At 38.3% G+C, this 17,788-nt stretch overlaps 1 protein-coding gene across 1 annotated transcript in view; it reads right to left on the bottom strand.

Moving 5' to 3' along the window:
* Nucleotides 1-17,438, bottom strand: part of LOC119741777 (dual specificity mitogen-activated protein kinase kinase 5-like) — a 41,214-nt gene extending 23,776 nt beyond the window's left edge. Inside the window, exons 1-11 of the mRNA XM_038217673.1 lie at nt 17,303-17,438; nt 17,049-17,175; nt 11,185-11,233; nt 7,326-7,393; nt 4,996-5,065; nt 4,328-4,365; nt 4,006-4,070; nt 3,232-3,274; nt 2,486-2,550; nt 1,963-2,002; nt 1,066-1,134 (exon numbers count right to left, since the gene is read on the bottom strand). Of these exons, the coding sequence (XP_038073601.1) occupies nt 1,066-1,134; nt 1,963-2,002; nt 2,486-2,550; nt 3,232-3,274; nt 4,006-4,070; nt 4,328-4,365; nt 4,996-5,065; nt 7,326-7,393; nt 11,185-11,233; nt 17,049-17,147 (606 nt within the window). The 5' untranslated portion in view covers nt 17,148-17,175; nt 17,303-17,438. The remainder of the gene's footprint in view (nt 1-1,065; nt 1,135-1,962; nt 2,003-2,485; nt 2,551-3,231; nt 3,275-4,005; nt 4,071-4,327; nt 4,366-4,995; nt 5,066-7,325; nt 7,394-11,184; nt 11,234-17,048; nt 17,176-17,302) is intronic.
* Between the last annotated feature and the right edge of the window lie 350 nt (nt 17,439-17,788).

Raw genomic sequence — 17,788 nt, 5'->3', positions numbered from 1 at the left:
GTGAGTTACTGATGAATGAATATTAAAATACAATTCCCAATACAAGGTAAGAAGTATTTACTATTTACTTGTCATTATTTCAAACTTAAACGATCCTCGTCCCGCGCAAGTTTGTATTAAATATTGAAGGGTACAAGCATCATGCATTGGAAATATTCCTCAAGTGATATTCACTTAATGTCTTTTAAAGTAAGCAGATTATTTACATTTTCTGCTCTAGAGGAAGAACCAAGGTGAAGAACGTCAGGAAAATGCACAAAAGAATTAATTATTATAAGTGAGGCCTTCTGGCACAATGAGACAGAGCTAGGCAGAGGTCGAAATGAGGGTTTGCGGGTATTAGGAAAGAGAATAAAATTCTCCCTACAACACTACTAGCTGCGCTTAAATCGGGCATTTTGTTGACAAGTTATGGCTGTTTAAAGTTCGCATTTATTGGCATGTCAGAAAAGTAAAATACTGAGAAAAGGGCGTTTAAAGTTTTGTCTGTTTTGTAGTCGTGAAAAAGATGGCAGTTGGTTTTCCTTAAAAACACTTTTTTTCCCCACATTTTTTATACTATTTCTTTAACCCTTACTCTCTGAGGGTAGTTTACTGCATGTCAGTTGGTTATGCCAATGCCCTCCAGCTGCAGTTTATTGGAGGATACTTTGATGTAGCAGTGAAGGCTCCAATTGGCAGGAGTTGGAGGCCCTGGAGGGTGCCTGATACTGACCAGCTGGGGGCACTTGATTGTTATCAGAGGACTCTCATTGTTCTCTGTGGCATGTATTGGAGTGCCTGTCCAGTTACCCTTGAAATGACATGGCAGATATTGGAGGGCCATGCAAAAAACATAGGAGATTTTCTTGAGGCACATATTGGCATGCGTTGGAGGGTCTAGTAGGGTAAGGGTTAATGTGTAGTACTTGGAGACATATCGAACATTACAAGTATCAATAAATCAGAAAAAATCACCCCCATTCATTTTTCTTTTTTCAATTTTCTCCACAAGGCCTGTGCCGAACTCCGTCTCATTCTGCCAGAACGCCTGACCTATTTTCCGGCCAAAGGATTATGACCTACCTTATACAGTATTTGGAGTTCTGAGAGAATCTGCTTTTGAACATCTGGCGTGATATCGACAGAAATGACCTGCAAACAGAAGAGCAATTTCCAATAAGATTGTATTATACAGACACTTTGCCACTAAACGTACAAGGTCAAAAAATGTTTTTTCGTCAAACTGGAAAAGTGCATTTAGTCTGGCTCATTTCAGTTTTATATGTGACACGAGCTACTGAACAAGTTATTGAACCAGATGATAGTAGACTTGAAATCCAGTCAGTAGTAGGCCATATTCTTGAACAAATAAGGGCGCCCTTTCCTTGGTACAAACACTGACAAATCACGTTTTTTCGAAGCAGTTTTGTAACTGTACTTTTAACCTAAAAATAAAGATTGTGAAAAGCATTGTAATTATGTAATTTTCAAGCTGTAGCAATTGGTATAAACTAAGGTCAATGGCCTTGATTCACGTCTTTTTATACCCCAAATGGCGTCGTTACAGCGCCCCCACTTGTTCATGAATAAGGCCAATTGGCCGGGTGTACAGTCGGGCAGTATGGCACCATATTGCGGGGACGCTTTGTGCATCCTGGGCCCCAATATGCGTGTAGGTCGATACCAATTACCGACTTGAATAATCTGTTCCTGACTTCCTACACAATGTATGGGACTTGCTACCAAAGTTAGACGGAGCAGTCTGATTGGTTAAGAATCACAGACTTTCTAGTCCAAATCGACCAGGCAAGCCTAATGGTATTTCACTAGATGATTCGCACCAATCATAATTTTATCCCAAGTAACATTTTTGTTGACAAAAACTTTTCAGAGGATTTAGCTGAGACTGCTAGGATCCTGTGAAGAATCCAACTGTACCATTGAGAGCAAACAAATGGAGGTGGGTGGAGTATAGCCTACCTTGACTGCCATTATGTTGTTGGTAGCTATATGCCTTGCTCTGCGATAAGAACAAACAATACATATTACAACATATATACTCTTCTTAAATATCAGACAAAAATAAATTCTCATCTATCTCAGACAGTACATGATCAGGTGGTGCTTTAGTGATTGTAGTCCAGTCCAGTAATCTTACAAAATGTCTGTTTAAATGTCTGCCTTCTCTTAAAAAATGTAGCAATCAGATGTCACAACTCAGTATTTGTGCAAGCCTAAATAGGCTTTGATAAGATAGGATGTTTATTATTCTACTATTTTTAAATAATTGAGATCTAAGGTATAAAATCTTGACTGAAAACTAAATAACAATGAAATGAAAAGATTCCGCAAGCTACGCCGGTACCTTTTCAAAAAGAAAATATTTTGATCGCTCATTAATCCTAGCCAATATTTGTGGGACAGAACTCTCTAAACTGTTTCAAGAAAGTTCTGACGTGAATAATAACTTGAGGAAAAAAAAAACTTCGGATTCACTACTTACTTGTACACTGTTCCACTGTGGCCTTGACCAAGAACTTCTAAATGCTGAATATCAGCTTGTGATATCTGAAATGAAGACAAAAATGGAGTTAAAAAAAAAATTGGAGTTGATAACAAAATCTGAACTTAATTGCTTAGCAGTAATCCAGTTGGCCTTTGCTGAATGGTACGACTATTTTGTCCATCATGAATTAGCATTTCATGCGGTTTTATTGAGACCTGAAAAACTGTTTTCAGATCTACAATGAAGCAAGAACAACAACGAAATAGGGGCATGTACAGCTGCACTGATGGGAAAGTCACATTGGCAAACTGACCACCACGCTACATTTCGCGGTCTCAGCTCTAAAAGGTCCTTATTTGAAAATTTGGTTCAAAGATCCGTATTTACAAAAATGGCTTCAAATAACAAGCTAAAGAGCAAAAAAAATTGCAAAATCTAAGCATATTGATGCAATCTTTTTTTTTTAATAAATTAGTCTGGAAGTTGTTTTAATCTGACATAATTTACTCTTTCACTCTCAAAATCTGACCTTGGAGTGTCTGCCATAAATCACTGGACTGCTGCAAGGACCTTTTAGCACTGAACCGACGATTTGTAGTTTATCATAGATCCAAGTTTTATTTTTCTTCAATGGTAGTACACAACGTAATAAACAGAAGGCAACTTAATGGCCACAGTTTTTGGTCACAAAGGATCATGACGAACTCCGACTGAAAAATCAAAATTTAGAGGCCAATACCAACCTTCCCAGAAGACATGATTTCACGCAACTCAGCATCTTGCCTCCTGTTTCATAAACAAATAAACCAACAAAGTTTGTCAAAATTTTGAACAAGTGACCGAATGGACCTCCTCAGTGCTAACAAGGAGACACATCTATGAATGTCATTGTTGCTACGAGGTGGTACCCATGTGAATATGCTACAGATCAAATTAGGTCTTGCCCTTCACCGACGTTTTACCACTGTATACTCAGTGTGTTACCTCCCGAGTGAAAGTTGGAAAAAATCACCAACTCGAACCAGCCAACCGATCCCGTTAGTTCGGTAGTCGAGTGGTAAGACATCTGCACTAGAAAGCAGGAGATTGTGGGTTCGAGTCCCACCCGAGTGATTTTTTTCCCCAACTTTCACTTGGGAGGTAACACACCGAGTATACAGTGTTTAAACGTCGGTGAAGGGCAATACCTAATTTGATTTATATCACCCCGACGCAAAAAAAATTCCATCTTATGAATATGCTACAGGTTTGTGAACATTTGGATGAAAATGTCGCGGGTGTTTTATGCCATATGCGCGCCAACAAAATGCACGCTGCGTAGTGTGCTACAGAGTACAGACGGAATGTCTCGTGGGTGGTCACTGTGCCACTGAAACTTCTGTTCTGAGTCTATATGACTATTGAATACGACCTCCAAACAGCTTTTTACTCGGCTAATCATACATGTAGTTGAGTAAAGAGTTTTCACATCTTTAAACTCCTGCAGTTCACTGAAAGAATAAAGTGAACAATCTTACCCATAGTGAAGACTGATTCCACTGTCTGCTCCTTTCGGTACATTGCCAGGGGGATTCGTGTTGACCTACAGTTTGGAGGAAAAGTTGGAGAACATCTGCTTTATTAATTTCTGGGGCTAAAAGTGATTTTTTTTGTTAACAAAAAGACTTATGAAGTTGACGCAAGCAAAGAATGTACAGGCGATTGAACTAGTTCCTTAACATTATCTTGTAGTTTGTATTTACGGGTAGTACGGAAAGGTTTCTTTTCAAACTCATTCACTGAGCATAACATCAGAAGTGAATGTGATGAGGAAATGCTATGGCCAAGACTTCAACTTACCGTTAACCCGTGAATGTTTCTCCGTCCCGACTTTATGACTGTTGAAAGGATGAGACAGACATGAAAATGAATACATACAACCATATAGGTAGCAAGATATGTGGCAGAGGGATTCCTCCCCCCCCCCCCCCTTTGTGTTGATTATTGTGTAACTGGAATTCTTAGGAATTATTTTGAGATAACGGGAGGAGGGGGGAGGGGGTGTCATGTGTTAGGTAACAATAGTTCTAGTAGGTGTATAGAGTATAGGGACACTGGAGGGGGGGGGGGGAGTACCCCTCTGCCACAAATCAAGCAGGGTATGAATAAAACTGTTCTGATAAATGAAAAATACACAAGCTACCTGTCAACAATCGATTGATGGAACTTTCTATGCAAGGAGCCTTCCTGCAAATTTGTTCAAAATCCCAATCATTCAAAATGTCCAAAAACAAAGACGCTATTCAAATGACATACGGAGTACCGAAGTGTGACGACATTTAGAACCAGAAAGTGTAGTGCAAACCAATGGAGTACGCGCACGTGTTGGTTCACGGGCTGAATCAGGCGCTAATGTCTTTTACACACATTTCGTGCGCGTGACGTATTCACTTCGGTACTCCATAGGCTGGCAAACTTCAGATGAAAATGTCTACCTTAGCAATGAGAGGTCTTGTACCCGTACTCACCCCTTGGGTATATGACTAGCGGAGGTGCCATCACATTAGCAGACTCATTCTCCATTACGACAGACATGTACTAAAAACCAGACCAGGTGCAAAACAAAAATAGCGAAACTTTTATTTTTACATGAATGTAACATTTTTCAAAACAGATTCTTCCACATGGTGTTATCGCAAATACTCACTAGTTATGGTTATTGCAAAGACAAAGAAAAATATGCACAATGTATGAATATGCACACTAACAAGTACATGAAATCTTTCTTAACCATTGTTAACCACTGTTCCCCGTTACTCCCGTGGCCTTGTTTTTTTTTTCTTGCATCGTCTGGTCCTCAATTTCCCAAATCTTCCAACATGCAACAACTCAAATGGCAATATCCTTTAACTTTTGAACTCTATGTGCATGTCATCAGTAGTAAACCGAGGAAAGATAAAAAAAAAAGAAAAAAAGACTGAACCATAAAACTCAAAAACAAAAACCAGGGGGAGGGGGAGGGGGAGGGGGAGGAAAGAGGGGGAGGAAAAAGGGGGAGGGGGAGGAAAAAGGGAGGGGTAGCATCTGATCAGTACGCTCTCTGCACACGCCCCGCCTGCGAGTGGCACGCTGTGTGCCAACATGGCTTAAACCATCAGTCTTAGGCTTTTTCTCAATTCCATGGAAATTGAAAATTTCGGTGATTTTGTTTGTAACACCCCCCCCCCCCCCTTCATAAGAAATGTCTTGCTACGTCATTGCATTAGATGCCGTGTAAAGTAACGGTAGCTGGGCTCTAAACCCCTCCCCCCTTCCCCCCAGTCCTTCAAAATCTCCCCAAATCTCCTGTTGGATCTCAACAGATGGGTTCACATCACACAGTTTGAAGGAAAACTGTAGAAAGGTAGTCAAATTGGCATAACGTACTGTATGTAGGCCACGAATGGACCAATCTTATGCTTCTGCATACGTTAATCTACCAGCTGAACAAATGTATGTTGATGATGTTGTAATGTATGACATTTCGACCACAACTGTTATTCACAGAATAACAGCAGGCCAGACTTCCTCATGGCTTTCCCAACAAATGTCTTCCCAGGTCGAGTTAAACTGAATTAGGAAGAGGGTTTGCACATAACGAACACGAATCCTGGAGGCACAGATGTTAAGATGGAGACTGATGATAAGAGTGTTTAAAGATGAAATCTTGGAACTTCTTTAATGCTGAGAAAGTTGAACACGACTCCATGCTCTGATTTTTTTCCTCGTTAAACCCAAATCAAAAGGCATTTTTTGGTAAGATCCATCCTCAATCCTCCAAAATCACCCCTTATTTCTTGAGTGTGCTCAGAGGAGACGTTACCACTGCCTCATTTTTTTAGCATCCTCCAACAATCACTGTAATACATTGAGGCAGTGCAGATGATATCAAGAAGCATGCGGACAATGTCTAGTATAATGTAGGCCTCAATTATGCATGGCTGAAGATAAACAATGCAGGGTACAGCATAAGACCTTGACACAATGCATTTTTCAAAATCAACATCTTGCTTTTGCCGTTCAGACTCAATCCCCAAAATCCTCCAAAACAGCCTGGTTGATTTTGGAGGATTGAGGAGGGTTAGGGTTAATTTAATTATTACATTTTTGCTTAAAAGGCCCATGCAATGTACATGTATTTTTTTTTAATGCTATCCTTGAAAATGCACCTTTGTGTCCCATTTAACTTTTTTTTAAATTTTCATTTTTTCATTTTTACGGGCATTTTGGTGCCTTTTTGGTTATAATGCAAATTTCCATATTCATGAGCAAAAGTGTAATGTCCTTTCAGGCAGAAATCTCATCTATCTCAGCACCAAAATTTGCCAGAATTTTTGATATTTTGCTTTCGTAAATTTTCTTTTCTTTATTGTTTCGGTACATAACAGTAAGCCTACATGTATGAGCAAAGTTCTCTCGCAAAGTTTTCAATGATCAAATTTTGGGTTCAAAATTTGAACAGAAAAGCCCTGAAGTGAACGGTGTCTTTCTAAAATGACATCACAGCAACAGCGCCCTCATTTGTCAGGAAAAACATGGAAACTTTTAAATGTTTAAAAAAGTGAACTTTTCGATAAAATTAACCAAAAAGGGGTATCAAATAGATTTCATACATTTGCAAGGAGTAGAAAATTACACAAAATATGCTCCCAAGTAATATTCATGTCATAGCCCTTTAAGCTTATGCAATTTATTTTTAATGTAAAAGTATGGAAATAAATGTCTCATTTAATTTGTTTGTTGGGGTGTTGGGGTGTTTGTTTGTTTGTTTGTTTGACGGGTTGTTGGGTCATTTGTTTATTTTCTGGATTGTACTTACATATGCCATCATGGCCTGCATCTCATCATTGCTTCGTACGGTGATACGATCACCATCTTCATCCTCATCTGCAAACCATCAATAATTAACATAATGGCAAACATTTCCGACTACTTTTTAGCAAACTAAGAGTAATAAGTGGTGCTTACACTGCCAAAAATATTTTCTTACTTAAGAAAACTTTTCTTGAAATTAGAAAAATATTCTAGATTTAAGATAATTTGTAAGAAAAAACAAAATGGGCAAGAAAATACTTCTTAAAATATTTAATAAAATATACTTGAAGAAATTATATCTTTTTTAAAGATTTTTTTTCTCAAAATTATTCTCATTACAAGAAAATTTTCTAATTTTAAGAAAATTTCTTACATAAGAAATTTGTTTAAGAACTACGAACTGTGTTTTTCTCATATTTGCTATCTATTTTCTTATTTTAAGAAAATATTTCCTGTTAATAAAAACAATTCTTGTCTTCAAAAAATGCTACACTTCAAGAAAATTATTCTTGCCAAGTGTTCTTTGTTGATGCATTGTACAAAAAAATACTTTCTCATTTTAAGAAAACTTTTCTTGAATGAAATTAAAATTGTATGACTTTGGCCAGAACAACAGAGGGCGCTGTTGGGGGAGTGGCCAACTGAAATTTAAAAGTGTATTGTTTCAGCTGTCAGGCCTGAACATTCACTTATCATTTCCATCATTTTCATTCTGCCAGAGGTATGTACAAATGTTAGTTTTATTGTCATGTTTTAACTTAATTATCATAGATTAAGGATGGCTTTTTGTATGAACTTTATTGTTGAAGATGTTTAAGGATTGAAAAGATTGAAAGTTGTGTAAGTTTCGGATCGGTAGTTGCAAATGTATGCATACTGTAATACATGTTGAACATTGCACACATAACCCACTAAGCATGAGTGAGATAGCAATTCCTTTTCTTTTATAGAAAGTAACATATAAAGTGGCAGTCACTGATATGACAATTGATTTTTAGATGTTCTTATTCCTCCATGTTAGAAGTGAATCTGAGTTTGGCGATTAGGCTCTGCCCGAGAAGCAAATCTAAGTTTGGAGAATAATGCTCAAAACTAGGTTTGAAGTTCACCAATAAAAATGTATATTGGCCTAGTTATGACAGTGACAAAATTTTTAAATAAAGTTGTAATGTAAGGTGAAAATACTATTATTGAAATGAGCAAACTATACAGGGTGATTAAAAAAGGTAAGCCTGAAACAAAGGACTTTTATTTGTTAAATATTAACACAATGTCTTCATGGCATCCATTGCTGTTATGATGAATGCATACCTTTGCCTTGAAGTTGTTTTCTTGTAGTAGGAAAACAATTCTCATTAATTTGTACTAAGATTTATGATGTCTTTTCTTTTGGAATCCAAGAAAACCTCAGCAGAAACAAAAAAAAACACCCAAGATTACAATTCCAGCTAGGAGTTAATTGTCTTGATTCAAGAAAAGGAAAAAGGTTTTCTTGTGTCATTCCTAATCCTAGAAAATGGTAACAAGAAAATTGTCCTTGCAGGTTTTCTTAAAATAAGAAACATAGCTGAGAAAAGTTGATTTCAGGTGGATTGAGCAATATAAATTTTCTTGCAGTTTTTCTTAAAATAAGAAACATACTGAGAAAACTTTAGAAAAAAATATTCTTAATTTGACAAAAGTTGAGAAAGAAACAAGAAAAAAAACTAGATTTTTTTTGCAAAATGAAGGGGTTATATTCTTGATTCAAGAAAAGGAAAGAGGTTTTCTTGTGTCACTCCCTAGAAAATTGTAACAAGGAAAATTTTCTTGCAGTTTTTTTTTAAATAAGAAACATAACTGAGAAAAGTTTAGAAAAAAATATTCTTAATTTGACAAAAGTTGAGTAAGAAACAAGAAAAAAAACTAGATTTTTTTTGCAATATGAAGGGGTTATATTCTTGATTCAAGAAAAGGAAAGAGGTTTTCTTGTGTCACTCCCTAGAAAATTGTAACAAGAAAAATTTTCTTGCAGTTTTTCTTAAAATAAGAAACATAAGTGAGAAAAGTTTAGAATTTTTTTTCTTATTTTGACAAAAGTTAAGAAAATTATTTATCTTAAATCAAGAACACTAGAAAAAAAATCTAATAACAAGTTTCTTAAAACAAGAATTGGCCTTTTAGAAATATTTTCTTGTGTCACTCCCTAGAAAAAATAACTTGTTTTAAGTTTTTTTTTCTCAAAGTAAGAAATATATTTTTGGCAGTGTATATAGCACTTTATACCAAAGGTGTCAAAGCGCTTCACAATTATTCCCCCTGTTCATCAGGCCATGAGACCAGTTTTTGCAGCAGCTCGAGTTTAGCGTATTCTGGTGTCTACCTTCAAAGGTACCCATTTAGACTCCTGGGTGGAGAGAGGCAATTGTAGTAAAGTGTCTTGCCCAAGAACACAAGCACCACAAGGGACACTATAAAGAGTTTCTGCACTTGGGCAGAACCTTGTTTGTGAGCAAACTCAATGCACAAGATTACAAGCTATAGGAGACATTGGCGTTTTATATGAAAATATAAAAATTCAGTATCAGAAAAAAAAACAGAAATGATTAGTTCATCATGCATACATTTCACCCTACCGACCCCATCAAATTAATACACCGAGCTTGACAGATGAAGAGTTTTCCGGATTAATATAAAGGGCGAGTCAAAAAAAAGAACCCCAAATGTCAGGACATATTTTTTAAAGAAGTTCTGCATGTAGCATTTTCAAAATCTAGTATATGAAAGCCCAATTCATAAGCTTTCTGTTAGTACAGGTACAAGAAACATTCCAATCGCTCATTTGTACTTTTCAAGTTACGGAATTTTGAACACAAACACAGTTTTAAAGTTTTGTCCACCGATCACCAAAAACGGTAAGTGTTATTTCTGCAGAACGAAAACAATTCACTTACATGTATGGGTTTCCTTTGTTTTGACTCACCCTGTATAGCTACAGGGGACATGCATTTTGCAGATGGGCCATTCCACCGGGTTGGGACACAGTGCATGTTACATCCAAATATTTGATTATATTTATTAAAAGTATCAATGCATTCTAAACAATTGCTCAACATAGTATTTGTCTTAGGGTGTTTCAATATTTAAAAAAGTTGGAAATCCTTTGAAGGTACTTTGACAAAAATATGAGCAAAAATTTATAAATTCAGACGTAACATTGACACTGTGTCAATGTTACATCCAAATATTCTTTTTTGCCGTGTTTTACACATATTACACGTATGTTAAATATTACCCAAACTGACATTGCATATTCATAACTGGACACCTACTGCACCAAGAAAAACTTTTGTTTTGGTGTAGTCAGAGTTAAAATAGCAGAAGCAATATGTTAATGTGGAACTAACGGTGTCAAAGTCACTCAATGGAAGTGTGACATTTGGGGTTGACACGGTGTCAATGTTACATCCACAACCAAGCTATCATTTCTGCTCCATTTGATACCCGACTACCATAACAAAAGCTTTTCTTAGTGTGTTGCATGTATAGTAAGAAGTACGTAAAGTGAATTTGGGTAATGCTTTACAGAAATTTTGAAAAAAGGTACAAATATAATATTTGCAGGAAACATTGACACGGTGTTAATGTTACGTCTGAATGACAATTTTGCTCATATCTTTGGCAAAATATATTCAAATGCTTTAAAACTTTCTGCAGTAGTGAAACACCCAACAACAAATATTATGTAGAGCAACTGCAAGCAAGGAATTCATGCTTTTCATAATATGGTCATTCATGTGTATGTCACACATTGTGTCCCAACCTGGTGGAATGACCCAGATGGACATCACTAACATAAAGGTTTGGGGGCACGGAAAACTCACATTCAAATGCTGTTGTGGCACCATTCTGCAACACTTGTGCTATAACATCCTATAGCAAAAAAAAGAAACAAGTCAGGTGTGTTTACAAACACAAATGCCCCGCAACCGTGACAGTTCCCATGACATAACACCACTCTTTTAACATCAACTTACATGTACCTTGGTCACATGGAACATTCATTGACAGCATTAGTGTCTTCTGTAGGTTTTATATGAATTAATCCCTAATCCCTATAATCTCAGAATAAATACATGATTTCTATTGTTTTAGCCACTGTGAACTTGACCCTTGACCTTTTGGCCCCAAATTCAATAGGCTTCTTAGGATTACCAAGAACAATCCACAAACCAAATTTGAAGTTCATATGTTAAGTATTTCTCAAGTTATCGCGCTGACAAGATTTCTATTGTTTTAGCCACTGTGAACTTGACCCTTGACCTTTTGGCCCCAAATGCAATAGGCTTCTTAGGATTGCCAAGAACAATCCACAAACCAAATTTGAAGTTCACATGTAAAGTATTTCTCAAGTTATCGCGCTGACAAGATTTCTATTGTTTTAGCCACTGTGAACTTGACCTTAGGCCTTTTGGCCCCAAATGCAAAAGGCTTCTTAGGATTGCCAAAAACAATCCACAAACCAAATTTGAAGTTCACATGTAAAGTATTTCTCAAGTTATCGCACTGACAAGATTTCTATTGTTTTAGCCACTGTGAACTTGACCTTTGGCCTTTTGGCCCCAAATGCAAAAGGCTTCTTAGGATTACCAAGAACAATCCACAAACCAAATTTGAAGTTCATATGTTAATTATTTCTCAAGTTATCGCGCTGACAAGATTTCTATTGTTTTAGCCACTGTGAACTTGACCTTTGGCCTTTTGGCCCCAAATGCAAAAGGCTTCTTAGGATTACCAAGAACAATCCACAAACCAAATTTGAAGTTCATATGTTAAGTATTTCTCAAGTTATCGCGCTGACAAGATTTGTCCGGACACACACACACACCCACCCACCCACACACCCATACTTGTTTCACATGACTAGTGTGGACTTTCCATTGCTTTCGTGTAGTTAAGAAAAACCAGTGAAAAAACTCATTTTTCTCAAACTGTGAAAACTCTTTCAACCCAATTTTTTTTCTATGATTCCCTTTAGTGTTTCTCTTCATTCTGCTACAGATAAACCTAACCCAAAAATGCCTCTAAACCTGTTTTCCAGAAATGGGGAAACACTGTGTGGACGTGGGGTAAGTCCACACAACGTCAGTGCTACCTACATTATGTGGACGTCTTTTGTTCGGAAGTCCACACTGCGTATGTAAGACAAACTCACCCACCCACACACCCACCCACACACCCACCCACACACCCACCCACACACCCATACTTGTTTCACATGACTAGTGTGGACTTTCCATTGCTTTCGTGTAGTTAAGAAAAACCAGTGAAAAAACTCATTTTTCTCAAACTGTGAAAACTCTTTCAACCCAATTTTTTTTCTATGATTCCCTTTAGTGTTTCTCTTCATTCTGCTACAGATAAACCTAACCCAAAAATGCCTCTAAACCTGTTTTCCAGAAATGGGGAAACACTGTGTGGACGTGGGGTAAGTCCACACAACGTCGGTGCTACCTACATTATGTGGACGTCTTTTGTTCGGAAGTCCACACTGCGTATGTAAGACAAACTCACCCACCCACACACCCACCCACACACCCACCCACGGAAGAACAAGGCGGAAACAGTATGCCCCTTCGGCTTCGCCGCGGGGCATAAAAATAGGAGATATGTTGAAATTGTTATCTAGCCCTGTTTTAAAAATCAAAACTGTCAGGGATGACTGGATGATTGATACCTTCGTCACCTTCTGTAGGAATTCTTCTAAATGGATATTAGTAAGAAAGGAGAAAATTGCATTCTGAAATTACAAAAAAGCAATGATATAGACATGTTTAGCATGTTTAGCATGTTCAAATTAGAATGAGCTTAAAGTCAGACTTGTTAGGATTCTGCAGAACAAGAGTTTTCCAACTGTACAAAACATTAAGGGGTACTGAGTTCAGAAACGGAAATATAGTGGCAAAACTGATCCTTGAGAAAGCGTAGTTTAGGAACGCCTCTAATTTAACTAGTTCCATTCAAAATGACTTTTGCAAATGAATGTCAATTCCAAAATGACCTTTTTAGCCTCAAGCAGTTTTATTTTTAATAGTTAGATTAACTCTAAATATAATTTAATGATCAGTACTTTGGAAGAAAAAGGCGACTTTCTCACCAGTTTTGGCAGTTATAGATGTGTGAGTTACATTTTCATTTTTTGAAGTTGAAATAATGATTTTTTTTTTTTAATAAAGAAATAATGAATTATTTTTGTTTGAAAAATACTTGAAAATTGAACTTTAAAAATACTTTGAAAATTTTAATGGCTCTCGCATAAAGTTTTTGAAGTACTGGACTGGGTCATACAAATTATCATTAACACGCACAATTAACCTATCGCGGTAGAATCTTATCAATGCAGCTTGTGAAATATTGTCCAATTACAGATGTACAAATGGACGCGGCACGCGCAAAATCTGAGACAAACAAAACTGAACGTACAAAATTCCATCTGGGTTGTCTAAGGGGCGTGGCTAACTCGCAAACGGCGATAGGTCAATTACGTCAACACACCATCAACACCTCCAAAATTACATTATAAATTGGAAAAAGAGACAAGCACTGTACTACATGTACACATAAGTTAAAGAGAACTTTGACAGGTTTTGAGGTTAAATTTTATTCATGAAAATGGAATTTTCTTCACAAGAAAAATGATCTCCCAGCAACACCACCATTGGCCACCATCTTGCCTCCGTTCAGACCCTGGCCTATACCATATTTCAACCCTAGCTCCCTAGGCCTTTTTGCTAGGATGTAGCCTCAATCCTGCAAAATCCTCCAATTGGCCTCATGGAAAAATAGCATATAGCCTCAATCCTGCAAATTCCTCTGTTGTTTCTTGAATATGGTCCATGGAGGGGTGACCACTGCCTGAATCCTGCAAAATCCTCCGGCTATGACTGTCAATATGCTGAGGCAGAGGCAGTGACATCCTGGAGCAGTGCGGAGGATGTCAAGTATAATCAAGGACTAAATTTATGCATGGCTGAGCATAAACAACAAAAGGTCCGGCCCAAGACTTGACACAGTGCGTACTCCGAAATCAGCAACGCACTTTGGCCATGTAACCTCAATCCTGCAAATTCCTCCAATTTGCAAAAAGGATTTTGGAGGATTCAGGGCGGTTAGGGTTAAGTATGGGTGTAAAGGTATTGAAATTACTACGCCACGGATGACAGAGGGCGCCTTTTGATGTGTTTTGTGTGCCCAAAATAGGTGTTGCTGACACATAATTTCTAGTTGAGCTCTCGGTGTCGCATCTTTGGCATGTCTGGTGGCAAAGCATCCTCACCAGCTGCCCTCGATTGGCTTGCTGTATAATGCAGTGTTCTCCAACATGTAAAACAAACCTGGCGCCCCCCCCCCCCATGTTTTCTGCGGCACCCGCCATGTTTTAGAAGTCACCGCCAAGCTTTAAAATCCAGCCGCCGGGTTTAATTTTTTTGACTCTACAGTGTTCATTTACAACTAAAAGAATTTAGAAACAAGAATGACCACTTCTTTTTCGAATAAATTGAATGACTTCCCGCTGCACCCTAGTCTCGGCCAAGTTTGCGATGCGCGCGGATCTTAACTCACTTTGTTTCTATGATCGATGCAGTTAAGTCTGGTTCTGACTATTCCGTTCTCTTCTATCATCATATTATTCAGGGGATCGTCTGGTAACCAGATGCACCATTTTTCCATGCACATAATGCTACACGACCTACGTCCTGTACGTATACGTAAACACGTGGACTGCTGCTGGACTTGCAGGCCTAGCCTGATGAGCATGCGACGTGCGTATACGTTTGCGGAATTTGCAGCAGGCATTGGCGTGCATCATCTTTAATAGTTAGTTTTAAACATAGACTTCGGGGCCAAGGCTAACTTTTATTGCATGTTGTATTCCATGAACTTCAGTTGTAGATTATGAGGCCTATTTTTTCAAAAGAAACCTCCGTTATTTTTACAAATTCGCTTCGTGATATAACTACTTCGCAATTCGATGTCACGATCACTATAATCATGTAAAAATGTTGCAATCTGACGCCACTTTTTTCTTCATATACATGTATCATCTCAATGAAGGGCAGGTATTGCAAAAATGATGATAAGAAACATAAATTTCCAATTTTGTTAGGAAATACTTAGAAAATTTTCTTGACTCTCCACAGACTTTCATAACTTTGAACAGGCGAGGTGAACATTGATGTGCTTAGTGGCAGATACTAGTCCGAGTAACTTGGACCTAACTTATCGCCTTTTTTAACATTTGGACATGGTCTGGCGATAGTAAGGTCCAAGCTAATACCGAGACCTAGACAACACAGTCACTGACAGTCCCAAAAACCAACATTTTCCAACAAAAAACATCAGATTTCACCTTCAAAACGGCCTCCAAATTACTAGATATGTCACCTGAGGTACAAGTAGACATAGATGATTAAGATGGTTGTACTTAAGTTTACTTACGATCCGGAAAAAAAGTGAAATTTTCCGTTCAATTCTGAAGACCCCCTCTACCTAGGTTGTCGTTGTTGTGCTCACGTTCAAAACTGCATGATAATGGCGTCTGACCTCGATCTCATGCAAAGGTCGTGACGGCGCGCTTGCGCACAATGCACTGCATGCACGGCAGATTCCCCTGCGCCGCGCCGACGACTGTTTCCTGATGAAGAGTTCGACTCCTAGGCGTACCGCGAACTTACACAGCACTCTTCATCAGGAAACAGTCGTCGGCGCGGCGCAGGGGAATCTGCCGTGCATGCAGTGCATTGTGCGCAAGCGCGCCGTCACGACCTTTGCATGAGGTCGAGGTCAGACGCCATTATCATGCAGTTTTGAACGTGAGCACAGCAACGACAACCTAGGCAGAGGGGGTCTTCAGAATTGAACGGAAAATTTCACTTTTTTTCCGGATCGTTAGTAAACTTAAGTACAACCATCTTAATCATCTATGTCTACTTGTACCTCAGGTGACATATCTAGTAATTTGGAGGCCATTTTGAAGGTGAAATCTGATGTTTTTTGTTGGAAAATGTTGGTTTTTGGGACTGTCAGTGACTGTGTTGTCTAGGTCTCGGTATTAGCTTGGACCTTACTATCGCCGGTAATCCTTACTTTTAGGACCCCGTTCCTATATAAGGTTACAAGACTCACCAAAACAGCTGACTAAATGACACTCAAAAGTGACATTCTGATATTTCTTGTCTTATATCTGAACAGTATGACCCTTCTTGAATATCAGCAGGTTTAATTTTGTGGAAAGAGGCTGGCAGGGCTTTGATTTATGAGGGAAATTAGGGGGTAAAACACGGCAATGACAAACAGTAAACAGACTCAAAAACCAAGATGGCAAACTGCAAAAAAGGTAGGAAAGTCACATTTTCTTTGAAAGTGCTTTCAAAATTACAACTTTAGAACATTAATCAGAAGATAAAAGATTTCTTTAGCCTGCAAAGGCCACTTTGGTACTGGACAGTCTATTGCCAAAGTCAGTTTTGAACAGAACTTGTGAAAAATAGAGGTGTCCTAAAGATAAGGATTACCCTATCGCCAGACCATGTCCAAATGTTAAAAAAGGCGATAAGTTGGGTCCAAGTTACTCGGACTAGGCAGATACCAGATAACTGACGTCCGAGTATGGAATTCTTTCCCACAGTTATGGGGCTAACAGAAGTGTGACATGTACACAACAACAAATTGCTAGAAAATCACTCACCAAAACATCCTGAAACGATACGTGTGGCGACTGAACTGTCCAGTCGACGTTCTCTCCATACTGATTCGCTATGCGTATCACAACCGGTTGAGATGTCATTTTGATCACTTACCTATATTACATCGTTCTAAAATGGAAAGCAAATTGACAGAGAAGGAGACGAGTAGTCTTTAAACATTCAATGATATGTAAGGGGCAGTGTTAAACTTTATATATGGCAAAATCACTACTTAAAACTCGAGTTCACTACTCACCACCGCAAGTTAATTACATGTATCAACTACTTTGTGTAGATAGGTACGGTTCCTGAACACACGAGGCCAGGGTTTGGCATGTAATTTGTTCAGCACTACACTTCTCCACTATGGTACCAGACTATCACAAAGTTTGCCAAACTAGTTTGAACGTTGGTGGCGGTCTAACGATAATGCGGTCTTCCCCGTTTTTCACTCTCGAAATCCCAGATTTCGGCGACGGTTCGTCTCCGTCACCGCACCCGAGCCTAAAAGTGCATTAGAAAATCCTGGTGCGCTACAATCTAAGGAAAATTGGCGAAAAAATGTGGTGTTTCTATGACATAAAGTGGGCTAATATTTCACTATGGGGCTTCTAATCGGGTGATCAGGGGACTGAAGTTGGCCGGGCGAAGCCAAATGGGAGCACAAAGCAGAATTCGTAACCCGAAAACTATAATTGAGAGAATCGTTGAGTTATGATCCGCATTGGTGTTGCTGTATAAT

Source organism: Patiria miniata, unplaced genomic scaffold (assembly GCF_015706575.1).
Source record: "Patiria miniata isolate m_02_andy unplaced genomic scaffold, ASM1570657v1 HiC_scaffold_5, whole genome shotgun sequence".
Lineage (NCBI taxonomy): Eukaryota > Metazoa > Echinodermata > Asteroidea > Valvatida > Asterinidae > Patiria > Patiria miniata.
This window is presented reverse-complemented; position numbering and strand designations above follow the sequence as displayed.